Below are 14,883 nucleotides of genomic sequence, written 5' to 3'. Positions count from 1 at the left end.
AAAGTAAAGAAAAGTAAAGTAATAAGTATAAGTAAAAAAAAAAAAAAACAAATAAAAACATCACGCTCAACATAGTTCATCTTCCTGTGCAGCATGAACTAATGATGAACTAGTGATTTGAATAGAATATTTTTTTTGCGTGTGAATCTTAAGCACCGTTTAAGGGACAATTAAAAACAAAATAAGATTCGATTCTCAAAGACAAGTTTCTTCTCACCCACAATATGGATTTCTATAGAGGGTTGTAGGGTCCAGTGCTCCTGTCGCTGCTGAGCGGTAAATCAAACACAAAGAACCTGATTCGTTTGAACGAACTGAATCGGGAAAGTGACTCGTTAAGACCCTTGAACATAGAGTTTATGTCTCATGTTTCAGGCCCAATTTAAAAAACAAAATGCTTCCACAAAGGCACATTGATCACGTTTAGATCAAATGTTTTTACTGGGTGTAATTAAAAACACCTGGTGTTAAACATACTCGGTTCACTGGGGTGACACACCACACACACACACACACACACACACACACACACACACACACACACAAAACAAGTATCAAACCATCAGAATGATTCTCTTTAAATAGCATGTGGCCAAAGGGTAAGAACTAAACCACAACCACACACACGCACGCACACACACAAACACACACACACACACAGATGAGGTCAGCACAGGTGGATATCCTTTTGTTTCTTTTCCATTAGTTAGAGAAATAATCTGCTTATGTGACAGCTTACCATGACGTTAAGAAACCCCAGAGATTTGCATTTGTGAAGGAAAAGAAAGGAAAAAAGTAAAGGTGACAAAACAGTGAGGGAAGAAGAGGATGTAAAGTAAAGCAGTGAGTGATGGAGAGAAGGTTACAGTTTGTACCTGAGCCCTGTGTGTGTGTGTGTGTGTGTGTGTGTGTGTGTGTGTGTGTGTGTGTGTGTGTGTGTGTGTGTGTGTGTGTGTGTGTGTGTGTGTGTGTGTGTGTGTGTGTGTGTGTGAGTCTAAAGCCGAGCTAGTGACTGGGCAGCCATGAAGCCCAAGTTATTTCTCACTGAAGAAAAAAACACAAGTAGCTAGTAACCGGTACCAGTGACTCGTTATGTCTCAACCCATAAAACATCACGACGACCCTACAACATCCTGTGAGATTTTGGCTCCATCCCAAATGACTAAGCAGTTTGTCTAAATAGTGCACGAACTGGCCATGCATACTATATGTGACAAGTTCTCCGTACCTGGAAGCCCTGAATGTGAGCGAGGTACTCGAGCTGCTGCGATGGCTGAACGGAGCTGCAGGGGATGGTGGGTGTTTTTGGCGTTTTGTTCAGCAGCTCCCGTGCCATGGCGGCTGTCTTTGAGGCGCTGTTGTTGTAAAACGGTGCCACGCTCACTTCTTTAGGGTTCATATAGGTCACAGGGGTCATGGGGGTGACCGAGGGCACAGTGGCACCTTTATTCCTGCTGGCCTCCATCTCCTGATACACGTCCGGAGATAGGTGGAGGATTCCTTTCTGCGCTTTGGGACAAAAGAGAAGGAAAGAGAACAGGCATCGACGTCAAGACAAAGCGTACAGTTTTTAGTATTCTAAGAGATTCCTGATTTATAATCCAACTACACATCTGATCATCTGGAAGCACGAGGACTTTTATATGAGATTGAGTCCTCAAATTCGGTCTGTTAAAAGTATAGAAATTAAATCAAATAAATGGAATTGTTATTTATTTATATATATATTTTTTTTAAATTGGGTGTTAAAGTGCCCTCAGCAGAGCAGAAACTGGCGTTTCACCAGCTCCAGGCATCTCCAGATCATGGGAAACTTTCTCGAATGTTGGATGCGACTCGCTAAAATTCGCGCTAGTTGCTGCGCCACTGTGGGAAGGGGTACGTTAAAGACGCTATTAAATCACGGGGGTAAAATGCTGAGGTCTGCCAGTGATGCATTTCTGTAAGTCATTAAATATAAAAAATATGAGCTCGGAGTCCCGTTTGTGCTTTTTTAAATAATATTCAAATGATGAATTTAGTTCCTCTTATGAAACATAACACAATAACACACACTCAACAACAATATTAAAACGCAAGTGTGAGCCAGGATGATCTCATAAGTGACATTAAAAAAGCACTTAAATGCTCAATAAAGTCAATAAATTACCACTTTTTTTGCCCCCAGTGTCTTTACATGGAGTCTAAAATAAAACCAAGGCAACAGTTTTTTGTTTTTTTCCCATGCACTGACTATATTTGACTATTCTGATGTAGAATATAAGATTTTCTATCTTAAAGAATCTCTTGCTAGCGACATTGTACACTGAATTTCGTGTAGTTAAAGTTGGGGTCTCTTTTGTTTGCGAAATGCTTCAGAAAACTGAGTCGGGACGACAAACAAAACAAATACAAAACAAACGTGTAGCCAATGTGCAGAAAGGGGCGTGTCTTGTCAATATGGGCGGAGAGAGTGTTCAGTGCGCATGTGTGACATTAGCAGGAAGCGGGTTTAACATTGACATGGAGGATAAAAACAAAGAAAGCAAGCGAAGAAAGGTTTACGATAAGGCAAGAAGTAGGACGTGTTAATATAGGATCAGCTTTCCAGCGCTGGAGAGAACTGAAGGAGCAGGAAGTTGGCGCATATTCACAGATTGGAGTTTCCCGAGTCAATAACTCCTGAGCTAAACTCTGTTACTACACAAATATCACCTCTTTTCTATTGTAGTAATGTAGAGAGGCAGCTACAACCGCGTTTTGTGTAGTAACAGCGTTTAGCTCAGGAGTTATTGACTCGGGAAACTCCAATCTGTGAATATGTGGCCGACTTTACTTAAGACGCCGAGGCGCTTTTTTTCCTTCTCGATAGGAGAGTAACGTTGGTTTTGCTTTGTTACACAGAACTAATATATGCCTTTGTCCTTTACATGATTATGCTTGTGTGTCATTTTTGCTTGTTTGTTTATCTGCAATCGTATTGTTCTTCCCTTCAGCTATGATAAAGACACGTTTCTTTCCAGTAGTTCCCTGGGTTACATATGTATGTGTGGGGCGGAGCTATCGATACAGGGGCGGGACCCATTTGGGTTAGGGGCGTGTTTGTTTTGGTGATTTTATATGTCAACATTGGCTTTCAAACAACGAAGACCCCACCTTTAACTATCTACTGTAACGTTAGAGTAAAAATGTAAATGCTTCTTTCTCGTTTATACTGAAAATATAAAGCAGTGAAAGTGGATTTTGTGTAGATTTGAGTAATGTGTGTCTTCACTCCTGGGGATGTGGAAGCTCAGTGATTCATATGTTGTTCTACAGGACAGAAGGTTGTAAGTTCGAACCCCAGGTCCACAAAGCTGCCACTGCTGGTTTCTTGAACAAGGCCCTTAACCCTCAATTGCTCAGCTGTATTAAAATGTATGTCGCTCTGGATAAGGACATCTGCCAAATACCATGAAATGCCATGAATGTGTGTGTTGTTGTGCTTTTGTCATCTCATTTTTATGCAGCTGCACAATTCAGGGATAAGGGCCTTGCTCAGGGGCCCAGTGCTCGGTGGCAGCTTGATTTGACAGGGGATTCGAACTGAAAACCTTCCGAATTGGTAGTCTAACACCTTAACCGCTTCCCACCACATCCCCCACAGTATCGTAATCACACTGAAAATTGTTTTGATATGCAAAAGCTTTCACTCAAGACACAAATATCCATGAAGTACAATGTGTAAATGTAGAGCATGATTGGCGCAGGACCTGTTCTCTCCTTCCACCACTTGTCTGTGAATGTAAACAGAGATACTGTATGAAGTGTAAGGTCTGTGTACAAAGGCAACGCCGAACGCTGATGTATTTTATAAACCGGATTAGTCTCGGATAGTTTATCACACCGAACTGTTTGGACATTTTAAGTCCTCCTGACTTTAACGATGTGTGTCTCGTATCTGAGCATTAAACGCTCCTGGAGTTCTAAACGCAGAGAAGACAGCATGCACGCAAATCACATTCTGAGGGTTAACTAGTGGAAAAGAAACACACACACACACACACACACACACACACGCACACACACACACACTGCTCTGGATCATATCAGGGCTAAAAAACTGTAAATTATAGTCATTACTGTGACAGTGAAAGCTCTGTGGAAGGGAAAGTTTACAGAGCGAGTGCACACTGATAGTGTCCTACAGGAGCACTGAGATAACAGCGAGCCAGAAAAATGTCTCTGCTCCAGCACAAAAATGCACTTTAACCCGACGAGGGCCCACGAACAGAGACGAGGGCTCCGTCCCAAACCGCACACTGCCATACTCAAGGTTATATGAAATCAGAATGCAGTTTGGGACACCACACACACACACACACACACACACACACACACACACACACACATTCTAAACATCCAGCATTGTTTGAACAGAGGTCTTCTATGGGTCCTTATTTTAGACAAATGTGATGGAGCCTCAGAGAATAACATCCCATAATTTCGTTCGCTAGATGATGGTATTAAGAGAAAAGAAAGAAAAAAAAGTAATGGACTTAGTAATGGACTCCTAGCTATAAACCCAGGTCTATCACAAACAGGCTCTGTCCTAAACCGCATACTGGTGCACTAAACAGTAGGTCAAACAGCTAAATAATACACTACTGCTTTTAAACTGTCTCTGAAACCTGATCATGACATCTGTACATGTTGGTCATGGTGAAATCCCTTCTGACAGCATTAGTGTGTGTTAGAACGTGTGTGTGTGTGTGTGTGTGTGTGTGTGTGTGTGTGTGTGTGTGTGTGTGTGTGTGTGTGTGTGTGTGTGTGTATGTGTGTGTGTAATCCTGAATGACAGAAAAACAGGGATAGTCTTCAGGCCATGCCCTCCAGTCAGCTAGATTCAACACACAGCATCACACAGACAGACACACACACACACACACACACACACAGCATCACACAGACACACACACGTACACACACAGCATCACACAGACACACACACAACACACACAGAGAGAGAGACAGAGAGCGAGAGAGAGCGCGAGAGAGCAAGAGAGAGCAAGGGAGAGAGAAAAACACTTACTGTTAGTGCTGGCTTCAGGGAAAGAGGCTCTTTGTCCATTCCAGCTTTTGTTGTCCATGTGTGGCTGAGCAAGCGAATGATACACACACACACACACACACACACACACACACACACACACACACACACACACACACACACAGAAGCAGAGTGAGTGAAAGGGGAAAAGCACTTTTCAAGCATGTCACACAGGTTAATCTTCACTAGGAAGGGAGGAAGGGAATTGAGACATCACAGTTAAATCCTACACAGTCAAATATATAATGGAGTAATGAAGTCACACACACACACACACACACACACACACACACACACACACACACACACACACACACACACACACACACACACACACACGCACACACACGCTCACACGCACGTACAATTTTCTAGGGCCAACTGGACTGAAGGTAAAGGACAACAGTTCTCGAATCCATGGCCTAAGGTTCTAAACCCCTTGGTGCAAAAGTTCTCTCCATGGGTTACGTCCCAAACTGCACACTGCCACACTAAATAGTGTGCTAAAATAGCACACTGTCAGAAGTATACACTCACTGACAAACTGACTCACTGAAACACAAGCCAGATTTTTAGCTACAATAACAAATCTAACCACTGACCGCAGCTGTGTCCCAAACTGCACCAAATTCTGTAGTAAAGTGTACGTTAAAATCAAACACCACTGACAAACAGGCCTGCAGTGGCAGACTACGGGATGTAGTGTGTGTGTGTGTGTGTGTGTGTGTGTGTGTGTGTGTGTGTGTGTGTGTATGTGTGTGTGTGTGTGTGTAGCACTCTTTGGTTATGTCATCTTGTTGCTGATCTTCAGAACGGAACAGGAGTTGACGGAAATGCACAATCGTTAACATCTGGATGGAAGCGTTTTGTATGTGTGTGTGTGTGTGTGTGTGTGTGTGTGTGTGTGTGTGTGTGTGTGTGTGTGTGTGTGTGTGCACTGTCCTGTGTGCTGACCTTCTCCTGTGTGTTCTGAATAGGCGTGGAGGCTTTGTATCCCAGATGGAGCAGCATTGCCTCTGCAGCTGCACGTTTAGCGACTTTCTTATTCGACCCTGTTCCTGAGGTCACTTCATCACCCACCTTCACCTGTGCACACACACACACACACCAGAAATTTATTACATAAAGAAACTAAAGCACCAATCTTTTTTTTTTAACATAATCTTTAACTCTCCAGTGTGGGATAATGAGATCCCATGATAGCATCACAGAGGTCAATATTTTCTGGACTCTGTGTTGCTTTTCTGCTCATCACAGTTGGACAGAGTGATTATCTGCATTGAGTGATTACATCCTTTTTGCCAACTCAACCCAATCTGACTACAGTATTTTCCTCTGAGCTCTCTTAGGCATTTCCACAGCACTGCTGCTCGATTAATGTTGTTGTTTATTTTGCACCATTCAGTGTAACGCAACTCTGTCGAGAGGGAAAATTCCAAAAGATCAGCAGCTTCTAAAGCACTAAAACCAACCCACATGTTTAGATAGCTGTTAGAATGTAAACCTGTTCAGGTACACCTAATGGATGGATGGATGGATGGATGGATAAACAGATATAGATATAGACAGACAGACAGACAGATCAGACAGACAGACAGACAGACAGACAGACAGACAGATAGATGAGACAGATAGATAGATAGACAGATAGATAGATAGATAGATAGATAGATAGATAGATAGATAGATAGATAGATAGATAGATAGATAGATAGATAGATAGACAGACAGACAGATAGATCAGACAGACAGACAGACAGACAGACAGATATATAAATCAGACAGACAGACAGACAGACAGACAGACAGACAGACAGACAGATAGATAGATAAATCAGACAGACAGACAGACAGACAGATAGATAAATCAGACAGACAGACAGACAGACAGACAGATAGTCCTGAGAGTCCTGAAAATAAAGAAATACATCTAATATTTTTAATTATGACATCGTAAAATTATGATGTACAAAAAATGTGATTATTTCGTCTCAGTTGTTCTGAAGACTACTTTTTTTTTTTCCTAAGTCAAAATTGAATTTGTACATTTATTTATTTGCTAGAAAGAAAATAAGATGTAAGATTTTTAGAAATGATACATTTCTACAATTTCTAGAAGCAGGAATAAGTATCTGCTAGTTTGTTATATATATAGTAGCATTTAAAACGTCACAGGATGTTTACAATCACACGTCTGGCATCATAGAAACCCTTTACATGTTTGGCATATTCTGTATAAACTTTGTGATATCTGATAGCTCAAATACAATGATTAGTGGTGGAGAGAGAAAGGTCTGTAAATTCCTGAAATTAAAAGTAAGTAAGTAAGTAAGCAAGTAAATAAACAAACAAACAAACAAACAAACAAATAAATAAATACTATTGAATCCTGTGAAACCCTCTCATCACACATCCTGGGTTTTATACAGCACAGGAACTGAAAAATAAATATAATATAATCCTCCCAGTCATTTGAGCCTTTTTTTTATTATTGTTATTATTATTTCCTTCGATTACACGGCAATTTCCCTTGATTGCCGCACCCATGTTGTGATAAAATAAAAAACTCTGCTTTGAAAAAAAAATGAATAAAAAATAAAAGTCTAGCGCAGTAAGAGACAGCGTTAGACATCTGAAAATAATTTACTTTATATTAAGTACATTGCACTCGGCCTGGGGCTTAAAATATATATGTATTAAAGAATTCTGATTAACAACAGACTAGACATAAATATTTATTATCTTGCCATCCGGAATATCTTCAGTTATATTTGCGCGTTTTCTTCTCAGGCGTATTACATCGTATCTGAGGAGCGGTTTCCTACACAGGTAGAGTTTCTTTAACCCAGAAACAATAGAACACCACCCTGTAGTGAAATAAGCAAAAGTAAATCAAACAAACCCAGACGTCTAATAAAACAAAGCGAAGGGCCGAGAGAGGGAATGAAACACAAGCAGAAACATAAACAGGACGTATCGCTGCCAAAATCAAAACAGTGCACGAACGATACCGCAGTTAACAACAGAGGGATATTTCATTTGTCATTTCTCGGTGGAATGCTGCTTTGAATAAACATTTTTTAACGGTTTTAAACAAAGCTAAAAACGTCGGAAAATTGGAACATGGCTCTCGACCGATGGGATCGGAGTTTTATCCGTTTTAAAACGACTGTAATGATAGAACTAATATCATCAAAATCCTAACTATTGTCACTGCCATGTGTGTGTGTGTGTGTGTGTGTGTGTGTGTGTGTGTGTGTGTGTGAGTGTAAACAGTACCTGCATGATGAACTCTCGGCGGCGTGGCAAGCCTCTCTCGGACAGCAGTGTGTACTCGGGCTCTTTCTCTCGTTTAGCCTGCTGGATCTGAGCGAGTCGGCTGATGGGGTTCATTCCCTGACCATACTCTGGGCCAGCCTATGAGGACATATAACACACACACACACACACACACACACAAATAAATACACACACACTGTTCTAGGTCCTGACTGATAGATAGTGTGTCAATCAGGCTGTCTTTTTGTCTATCCCACCATCTATCTGTTTAGCAGTTCAGCTTCTGTCGGTCAGTCCGTCCACCATATGATTCATGTCTGTTAGTGTGTCTGTCATTGTGCATCAGACTGTCCTTCTGTCTGTCTGCCTGTCTGTCAGTGTGCTTGTGTTTCAGTCTGTTTTCCAGTTGCTCTGTCTGTCTGACTTGCAGCTTATTAGTGTGTAGGTTGCTGTTTGTCTGTCCAACACTTGATCTCACGGTCAGTGTCCCGGTGCGTCAGTCGACCTGTCGATCGACCCGTGTGTTTGTCCCTCAGTCATCCACCGTACATGTCTGTGTGTGACTGTCTCTGTTGTTTCTGACTGTCATTGTGTCTGAACAAACTGTCTACCTGTGTGTCAATCTACCAGTGTTTTTATGTCGATGTGCCTTTCTGTCGTTCTGTCTGTCTGCCAGGAAGTCTGTCTACAGTCAGCAGCCTAACCTTCAGTATGGTCTTGGGCCGTTTCTTGTAGTGCACTTTGGGCTTCTCCACTATAGGGATGAAGGGCAGCTTCTTCAGCTCCTGCAGGATGGAGGAAGCTGCACGCTTCTTCGACAGCTTCTTGCTGTTGCCCTCACCCTCAGCAGAGAACTCGCCCACCGTCACACGGGTCAGGAAGCTCTTCATGTGGGGCGGGCCACTCTCCTTCAGCACCTGGGGACACAGGAGGGCCGGTGAGACGCAGAGCAGAGCAGGTTACGACTGTAACGAACACATTAAACATTTAGAACATCAGTTACCCAGAATGCAGCTGGACATTCAGTTCAGTGTTAAGTAGGAGGATTAGATTACACACACAAACCTGACTCTCTCTTGTTCAGTGAAAGTTATCTCGCTGCTGAGACTCCCTTTTAAATCCTATCCTTATACATATAAGCTGTCTGGCATTCTCTCTCTCTCTCTCTCTGTCTCTCTCTATCGCTCTCTCTCCTACACACACACTGTGTATGCAGTTTTACTGAGAACCTAGAAACCAAGTTACTTTATACATATAATGTCATAATATACATCTGCCTAACCATGCATCCATCCATCCATCCATCCATCCATCCGTCTATCCATCTGTCCATCTGCCTGTTTATCTATCTCTCTGCATGCCCATCCATCCACCCATCCATCCACCCATCCATCTAGTCTCTCCTGTCTATTTCAGTGTATTTTCTTTGTGTACGTCATAATACACATCTTTGTAAGTTTCTTAGTCTTTCAGTCATTAAAGTGAAATTAAAGTGAATTATCATATTTATCTTGAGGGAAACACACAGAGAGACAGAGTGAGGGGGGGAGTGTGTGAGAGAGAGTGAGAGAGAGAGAAAAAGTGAGAGAGTGAGAGGGGGAGAGAGAGAGAGAGAGAGAGAGAGAGAGAGAGAGAGAGAGAGAGAGAGAGAGCGTTCCTCACACACTTGACAGAATTTATGACCCAATATTTACAAGACTTTCATGTGGAAGGATTTGATCATCACACTCCAATGTTACAGAAGAGATCTCTCCATCTGTGGTGGCTCTGAAGCTGCTCTGTTTACTCCGGGCTGATAGAACATTTTCATATATCATGGGGTATGACATCATAATACTAACCAAGTCCACGTAAGTCCAAGTCCTCTCTCGCAAGTCCACGTTTATCCGTGTGTGCGATTCAAACCGACATATTTTATATTTAGCCGCTTGTCTCTCTCTTTACCTACTGCTCTATATATTATATTTACAGTTATAGATATCTGAGAACATCTCCAGTCATACCATAGAACTAATTAACATGGATCCTGAATGCATCTAAAGCCCTGAGTCACCTGACCTCACACAGTCACCATCACTGCAGTTATTGTTGAGGATTCGGTGGTGGAAGCTTATCGCCTGCAGCATGTGATTGTCTAATCACAGGAACACTGTCTTTGAGTAGATCTTGGCACTCCTTAAATCCATCGGCAACAGACGAGCCATCGTCCCCGGCGTCAGACGGTGTAACGTCTTCGGTACAGTGATGGAATTTCAACGAGGACTTTGATCTGACCAGTTTTTCTGTCCTACATGGATCATGTTCTCCGGGAAGACGATGTGGGACGATCTGTGTAAAGGCAGGATGTGAGGACGGCAAGAGACACCGAGACCCACTGAGCGAAGAAAGGCTCTTTTGTATGGCGTGTTGATGCGTCTGCCCCCAAGACACACACTCATGCACATGACTCAGAGAGAGAGAGAGAGAGAGAGAGAGAGAGAGAGAGAGAGTGAGAGAGAGTTCTACAGGTCTGAAAGTCTGAATCCACTGTATATCTGTCTGTCTGTAGGTCTGTCTGGCCACATTTCTTCTAGTCTGTCCACACATCTGTCGATCTCGCTGTTTGACCTATCTGTCTATCTTTACTTCAGTCTTTCTGTCTATCTGTCCATCTATTTTCCATCTGTCTATCTATCTGTATACCCGTCTGTCTGTCTGTCTTCCCATCTCTTTGTTTATATGTCTGTCTGTCTCTGTCCACCCTTATTTCTCCTTAATGGCCCATTTGTCAACAATCTGTCATTCTGTCCGTCATCCAGTTCGTCTGTCTGTCATCAGTCTGTCTACCTGTATGTCTATAGCACTATTCGGATGGGATTAGTTCTACGTGGGGATGTGGAGTAATGCAATTTTACCTCAGGACGTCTGTATTATTAATTGGCCAATTCGCAAGGGGCAAGACATCTCAGTAAAACTAGCAGAAGTGGGAGGGGTAACTCGCTTTATGCACCACAGTAACCTCCTTGTCGTCATGTGTGTATGACGTTGCTTCCTGTTTCAAGCGCCTCCATTCCTGCAAAACGCACCAAAAACTACTTCTAAACAGGAAATGACGGAATGACGTACGTATTTACAGCGGGTCTATTCAGACGGGATTAGTATGACCTGAGGTAATTTTCCCGGACCTTTTTACAGAAGGTAAAAGTCGCCGTAATCTTTACTGACATTGTCCGTAATGATCACCGAGATGGCGCATTCGGACAGGACTAAAATCACAGAGACGCTCTGGTAATAATTACTTTACCCCCACGTCCCCACGTAAAACTAATCCCGTCCGAATAGGGCTTATGTCTGTCAGTATGTACTGTATGTGTTCGTTTGTCAGGCCTTTCACTTTTCCTGTCAGTCTCTCCATCACTTGGTTCCTCCATCTACTTATCTATCAATTTTCCTCCCTGCCTATTCATTTATCAGTCTAACTGCTAAGCTGTCTGTCTGTCTCAGTCAGTGTATTGCACCAACACTGTCTGTAGGCATGTCAGTGAGAACTGTGATGAGCAACAGATGAGTTCTTTAGCGTGTAGGTTCTTCATGTTCTTTGTGGATCATCATCATCATAATCATCATCTCTGCTGGTCGTGTAGAGGAGATATGCCATTTTGTTCCGATCCAGACGTGCACCGTTTCCACGGTTTGCTTCTCGCTCACATTGTAGCACTTACTCTCGGTTTCGGTGTTTATCCATAAAGTGCGCACTACACATTCTTTCCGAATCCTGATCACGGGCCAAAATTCCTGCGCAGGCCAGGATCCCACAGCTGAACGATGGAGCGGAGGACGACACAGGAAAAGAGCGATACATCATTCGCAAGTTAAACTCGGCTTGACAGCGCACGCCACATGCACGCACGCGGTCTTCGGATTGTGTAGAGAAAACAACACGATCGGGGAAAAACATAACATTTACAACGTAACGTTTACGCACGAAATCTGTTCGGAAGTTTGCTAATGAGGCTGCTTGTTAAAGTTGTTAAACATCGTGGTTAAATTGACCTCACGCTAAGGATGGAATAACAGACAGACATTTTCCAGGCCTGACAGAGGGATTAGGATCAGAACGAATCTGGCAACGTGACTGGGACGAACACTAAACCAGACACGGAGGCAACACAGAGAACTTTTCATGCTTTGACAGGAAATGGTGCTTTCTTCAGAACAAGGCACCTGTCACAAATCTGGATAAGAGCATTTTATGTGGATACAAATCTCAGAGAGTTAATATACACATCTTAGTAAATACATATATACTGAATATATAGGGTGGCTAAACACATTAAAAATTAACTGACAGCTGAAATCTCAGGTTCATGCTACAGCATATTGTGTGTTTTATACCTCAAAATTCACAGGCATGTTCCTCTTCAGTGCAATCTCATACACCAGGCTGATTTCAGATTTATTTGCGTCGCTCTCCTCCTCTGAGCCTTTTTTGTCCTCCAGACTCTAAAAATATATAAAGCACAAATGAAGCTATATTTCTTGCATGAATCTGAAAAAATAAATAATAAAAAAATATATATATTAAAAGGTTTTAGGGCAATTTGATGCATGTGTCTATAAGATGCTGGGAAAATAAAATGCTCTTGTCTTTAATCTGAGCAATATGAGGAGTGTTCCATCCAAGAGGCTCAGATTTCCTTATCTGATTCAACGGAACATCTTTTATGTTGTTCCCCTTTCATGAACAGTTAATAAAAAAAAAATGACGACATGACGCGCAGGGAAATACAAAGCACTACGAAAATGTCTGTGCTGTTCTGCCTCTGAATTAAATACTGCAAATATTTGGCAAGAGAGGATTTTGCAAGACAGAAAGTTCACTATGATCCATTCAGTAGTTCCAGGATTGTGCATTCAATACCTAGTAGTCTTGGGAACTAAAATAAAGGCCCCTGGAACCACAGCACGAGTTCCTGAAAAAATTCCTGCAGTGGAAATACATCCACTACATGCACGTGTGTGTATGTGTGTGTGTGTGTGTGTGTGTGTGTGCCTGAGGCGGTACATGACTATGGCGTTCTTCACTCTGTAACATAATACAGGAAGAGAAGCAGTTGATAAAGAGCTCGTTATGAACACAGCAAGAACGAACAGGCGAGAAAAGCACAATATTACGGCTTAAATAACTAGATCGATGCCAAATGCTCACACACAAACACACACACACACACGCACACAAACACACACACACAAGGCAAAGGTTTTTGTATTCGCAATTTTGGCTTGACTTTAATAGGTTCAGTTTAATCAATTCTGACAAGAAAAGTCTAAGTGAAGTGAGAAATGTTTCAATTTTATTTTATTAGGGAAAATAAAAGTAGAACACATCGATCTATTCTAATTGGCCAAAAGTTTGTGGGCCCTTAAACATCCCGCTAATATGTGCATGTTAAACATCCCGTTCCTGATTTATTCTCCCTTTGCTGTCATAATAAGCCTCGCTCTTCAGCGAGAAAGCTTTGCACTAGATATCGGAGGTTGCTGTGGGGATTTTCACTCATTTAGATGTCCAGCACGGTTGGACATCTGCGGTTGGACATCGGAGTTGAGAAGGTGAGGAGATAAAATGTGACGTACATTTATTACTCCCTTGTAAGGGAAATTCAAAATGCGAAAAAAAAAATGCGATCAAAGGAAATAAAAACAGTATGACAGAAACTCAACTGGGTGTCAAACTTTGTGGGTTCAGTTTGGGGAACATCCACGTATGTGTGTGTTAGTCGGGTGTCGGGTCCCATGGTGTATCTTTGTGTTATAGTTGAATAAAACAAACACATGTAGAGTCAGAGAGTGGACAAGTAGCTATAACTACAACTGCAAAAAATATATGTAAAATGTTTACTTCACAGTGCACACATACACACACACACACACACACACACACACACACACACACAGTCACTATGTCAGAATTTCATATCCTAATGAGGACATTTGTTCAATACACACACACACACACACACACACACACACACACACACACACACACACACACACACACACACAATTCAAATTTAACCAAAGAAAATCAGTCAAGAATTATAAAAGCAGACAGATATTATTACTACAAACATTATTAAAGTAAACTATTAAATACATTTAAGTAAAGCCAAAATAAAATAGAATAAAATTTAAAAATAAAAAGAAATTAAACTGAGGTAAAGAAAAAAGAAATTCAACCATAACTTGTAAGCTTTCTGAATTGATTGAATGAATAAATGAATGAATGAATGAATAAATAAATAAATAAATAAATAAATAAATAAATAAATAAATAAATAAAATTGGGAGCTTTCTAATTTTAGAATAAAATTTGCTAATTTAAATCGTTCTTCCACAAGTTCTTTTCTTCTATACATGTCTGTAACTGGGTACCGTTGTTGTAATGAGGGGGTGTGATACAGTTGAGGCAGTTTTATGGTAAGGTGTGTATATTTACCTAAGGAAAAGGGCATTAGACTGTGAACCACGGGGCACATTAGTGGTGTGAGAGATGA

The 14,883-nt window shown here is 41.6% G+C and overlaps 1 protein-coding gene across 11 annotated transcripts in view; it reads right to left on the bottom strand.

Annotated features, from left to right (window-relative positions):
• stau2 (staufen double-stranded RNA binding protein 2) overlaps window positions 1-14,883 on the bottom strand; it is a 70,594-nt gene that overhangs the window by 35,096 nt on the left and 20,615 nt on the right. For all 11 annotated transcript variants that reach the window (XR_003444853.2, XM_027174288.2, XM_027174330.2 and 8 more), the window contains 6 exons: window positions 12,722-12,829; window positions 9,052-9,264; window positions 8,348-8,485; window positions 6,023-6,154; window positions 5,051-5,114; window positions 1,229-1,509 (listed from right to left, as the gene is read on the bottom strand). Coding sequence is in view for 10 of the 11 variants with exons in the window: in XM_027174288.2 (XP_027030089.1) it covers window positions 1,229-1,509; window positions 5,051-5,114; window positions 6,023-6,154; window positions 8,348-8,485; window positions 9,052-9,264; window positions 12,722-12,829 (936 nt within the window). In the remaining variant the exon portion in view is untranslated. The remainder of the gene's footprint in view (window positions 1-1,228; window positions 1,510-5,050; window positions 5,115-6,022; window positions 6,155-8,347; window positions 8,486-9,051; window positions 9,265-12,721; window positions 12,830-14,883) is intronic.

Source organism: Tachysurus fulvidraco, chromosome 25 (genome assembly GCF_022655615.1).
Source record: "Tachysurus fulvidraco isolate hzauxx_2018 chromosome 25, HZAU_PFXX_2.0, whole genome shotgun sequence".
In the NCBI taxonomy this organism is placed as follows: Eukaryota; Metazoa; Chordata; class Actinopteri; order Siluriformes; family Bagridae; genus Tachysurus; species Tachysurus fulvidraco.
Note: the sequence above shows the minus strand (reverse complement) of the source record. Positions and strands in the feature narration are given on the sequence as shown.